At 37.0% G+C, this 1,896-nt stretch overlaps 1 protein-coding gene across 1 annotated transcript in view; it reads left to right on the top strand.

Moving 5' to 3' along the window:
- The window catches only part of LOC134182125 (hemicentin-1-like), a 10,679-nt gene extending 9,606 nt beyond the window's left edge, over positions 1–1,073 (top strand). The window contains exons 9-12 of the mRNA XM_062649471.1: positions 1–67; positions 122–178; positions 288–356; positions 426–1,073. The exon at positions 1–67 is cut by the window's left edge and continues 98 nt beyond it. Coding sequence (XP_062505455.1) covers positions 1–67; positions 122–178; positions 288–356; positions 426–853 — 621 coding nt within the window. The 3' untranslated portion in view covers positions 854–1,073. The remainder of the gene's footprint in view (positions 68–121; positions 179–287; positions 357–425) is intronic.
- The last annotated feature ends 823 nt before the right edge of the window (positions 1,074–1,896 follow it).

Raw genomic sequence — 1,896 nt, 5'->3', positions numbered from 1 at the left:
GCCCGATGTGTTGGACCATCAGTCTATGCACGAAAATGTCAGCCACAAACTGGGTGTCCGACATACGGTATTAATCTGGCGATTAAATAATAGTTAAATATTGTTAGTGTTTGCATTACAGAAACAAAAGCAGCAACAACTACTTGGACATCAACTAAAACTGATCACACAACTACAAGTAAGTTGTTGTTAATAATTAAATATTCTTAATATTTAATAATAAATTATTAATTAATAATTATAAATATTAAGCGAATTGCATCGTTATAAACGCGTTATTACTACAGGTATCTACACAGCTGCTGTAAATACTTCACAAAAGTCGGTTAATGCTCTTGACAAACGTCCAACAGATGGTGACTATTAAATGAAGTGTCGTCTGTCTTGGCACATTTCCACGTCGTTTATCTGTTTTCTTTATCTAGACAGTAAACAAACTCTGTCTCAATCTGCTGCAGCAGGGATATCTGTAGCAGTGATATTCATCACTGCAGTTTTTGCTCTTGCCATGTTTTTCTACATTATGTGGCGACGTAATAAACAAAAAGCACCGAGCTTACCCAGCCTAAGTACTACGTCGCCAATCACGAACAGAAGCGAGGCATTTCGCAAGATACCACAAAACAATTCCACCTCTACGGAAGAGACAATGCCAAATAAATTGTCAATTAGATTTCAACCAGTTGTCACTAGTGAGACCCATAGTTCTGGAATTTCGGAAACTGAAGTGTTAAGAAGATATTCGACGCCCTTTAACAGTCAACCTGTAAACGTGAACCTGGCTTATATTGCAACAAGGACGGAACAGAAGGTGCACGAAGAATCTTGTCCAATATACGAAGAGGCCATTTAGTATTGGGCGCTATAACAGCGAACTACAAAATGATTGGTTTGTTGCATGCTGCAGTGTTGTCAAATTATCAATGATTAGATTAGCTAAGGCATAATTGCATTTATTACTCTGGGCGTCGGTACATGCATGTTTATCGATATTTGAAATACACGATAGTTGCGCATGCGCAACTTAGATTTCAATTACGTCCTGTCGACTTGTTGTAGATATGTGTACGTCTATAATTTGCACTAGACCAAATTATCCTTCGTTAAATTTATTTGTGAAATAAGTTATTTATAAATTAAGGAAATTTATTAAAAGAAAATTTAGTAACGTCCAATTGGCTTTGAAAGTCTAATGTTACGTACAGAATGTCTCTCTCTACCAGATCATGCCACATTAACCAGATCGACGCTGTTCTGCTTTTTCAACAACTAACTACAATTTAAGTAAAGAACTCATTGCACGTTGCACTGGCACTACGCTGGATCTAAACGACATTTCACCCTTTTGTCTACTAGATAATATATCAAGCCATGTCTACTTCTAAATAACATTACTTTATAACGATTTCCTTGTTGCATCGATCAGAGTTCAATCTGATTTAATTAACGTATGCCCTAGACCTTCTGACGCATACCATAAATGTTATACGGTTACAGTATGCCTATATTGAGAGCCTTAATCGCTCTGCATGTTTGATAAAACCTACCTAATCGAGCCATACATTCCACGTAGCAATGGTACATGACAAAGATTGCAAAATTATTTCTCGGCAGTTTAGTATCTGCTTTATTTTATTAGTATATTAGTTGCCTTGTTTGCCAATGAGATTATGTTGTTTATAAATATAATTTTGTTTCAAGCATTTTGTCGCTATGTTTCCGATATATATTTTCTGTTTCACGAGCCGGAAGACCCACGCACATGTCTAACGACTCACTCCTAGCTATCACTCTGACGTTCGTGTCGAAGTGTTGTTTATGAACCCTTCAGTGTTCAATCTATAGCCAGAAGGGAGCGATGTGTAACGGTACCGTATACGGGTAGCTACAGATTGT

This window comes from Corticium candelabrum, chromosome 7, assembly GCF_963422355.1.
Source record: "Corticium candelabrum chromosome 7, ooCorCand1.1, whole genome shotgun sequence".
Lineage (NCBI taxonomy): Eukaryota > Metazoa > Porifera > Homoscleromorpha > Homosclerophorida > Plakinidae > Corticium > Corticium candelabrum.
Note: the sequence above shows the minus strand (reverse complement) of the source record. Positions and strands in the feature narration are given on the sequence as shown.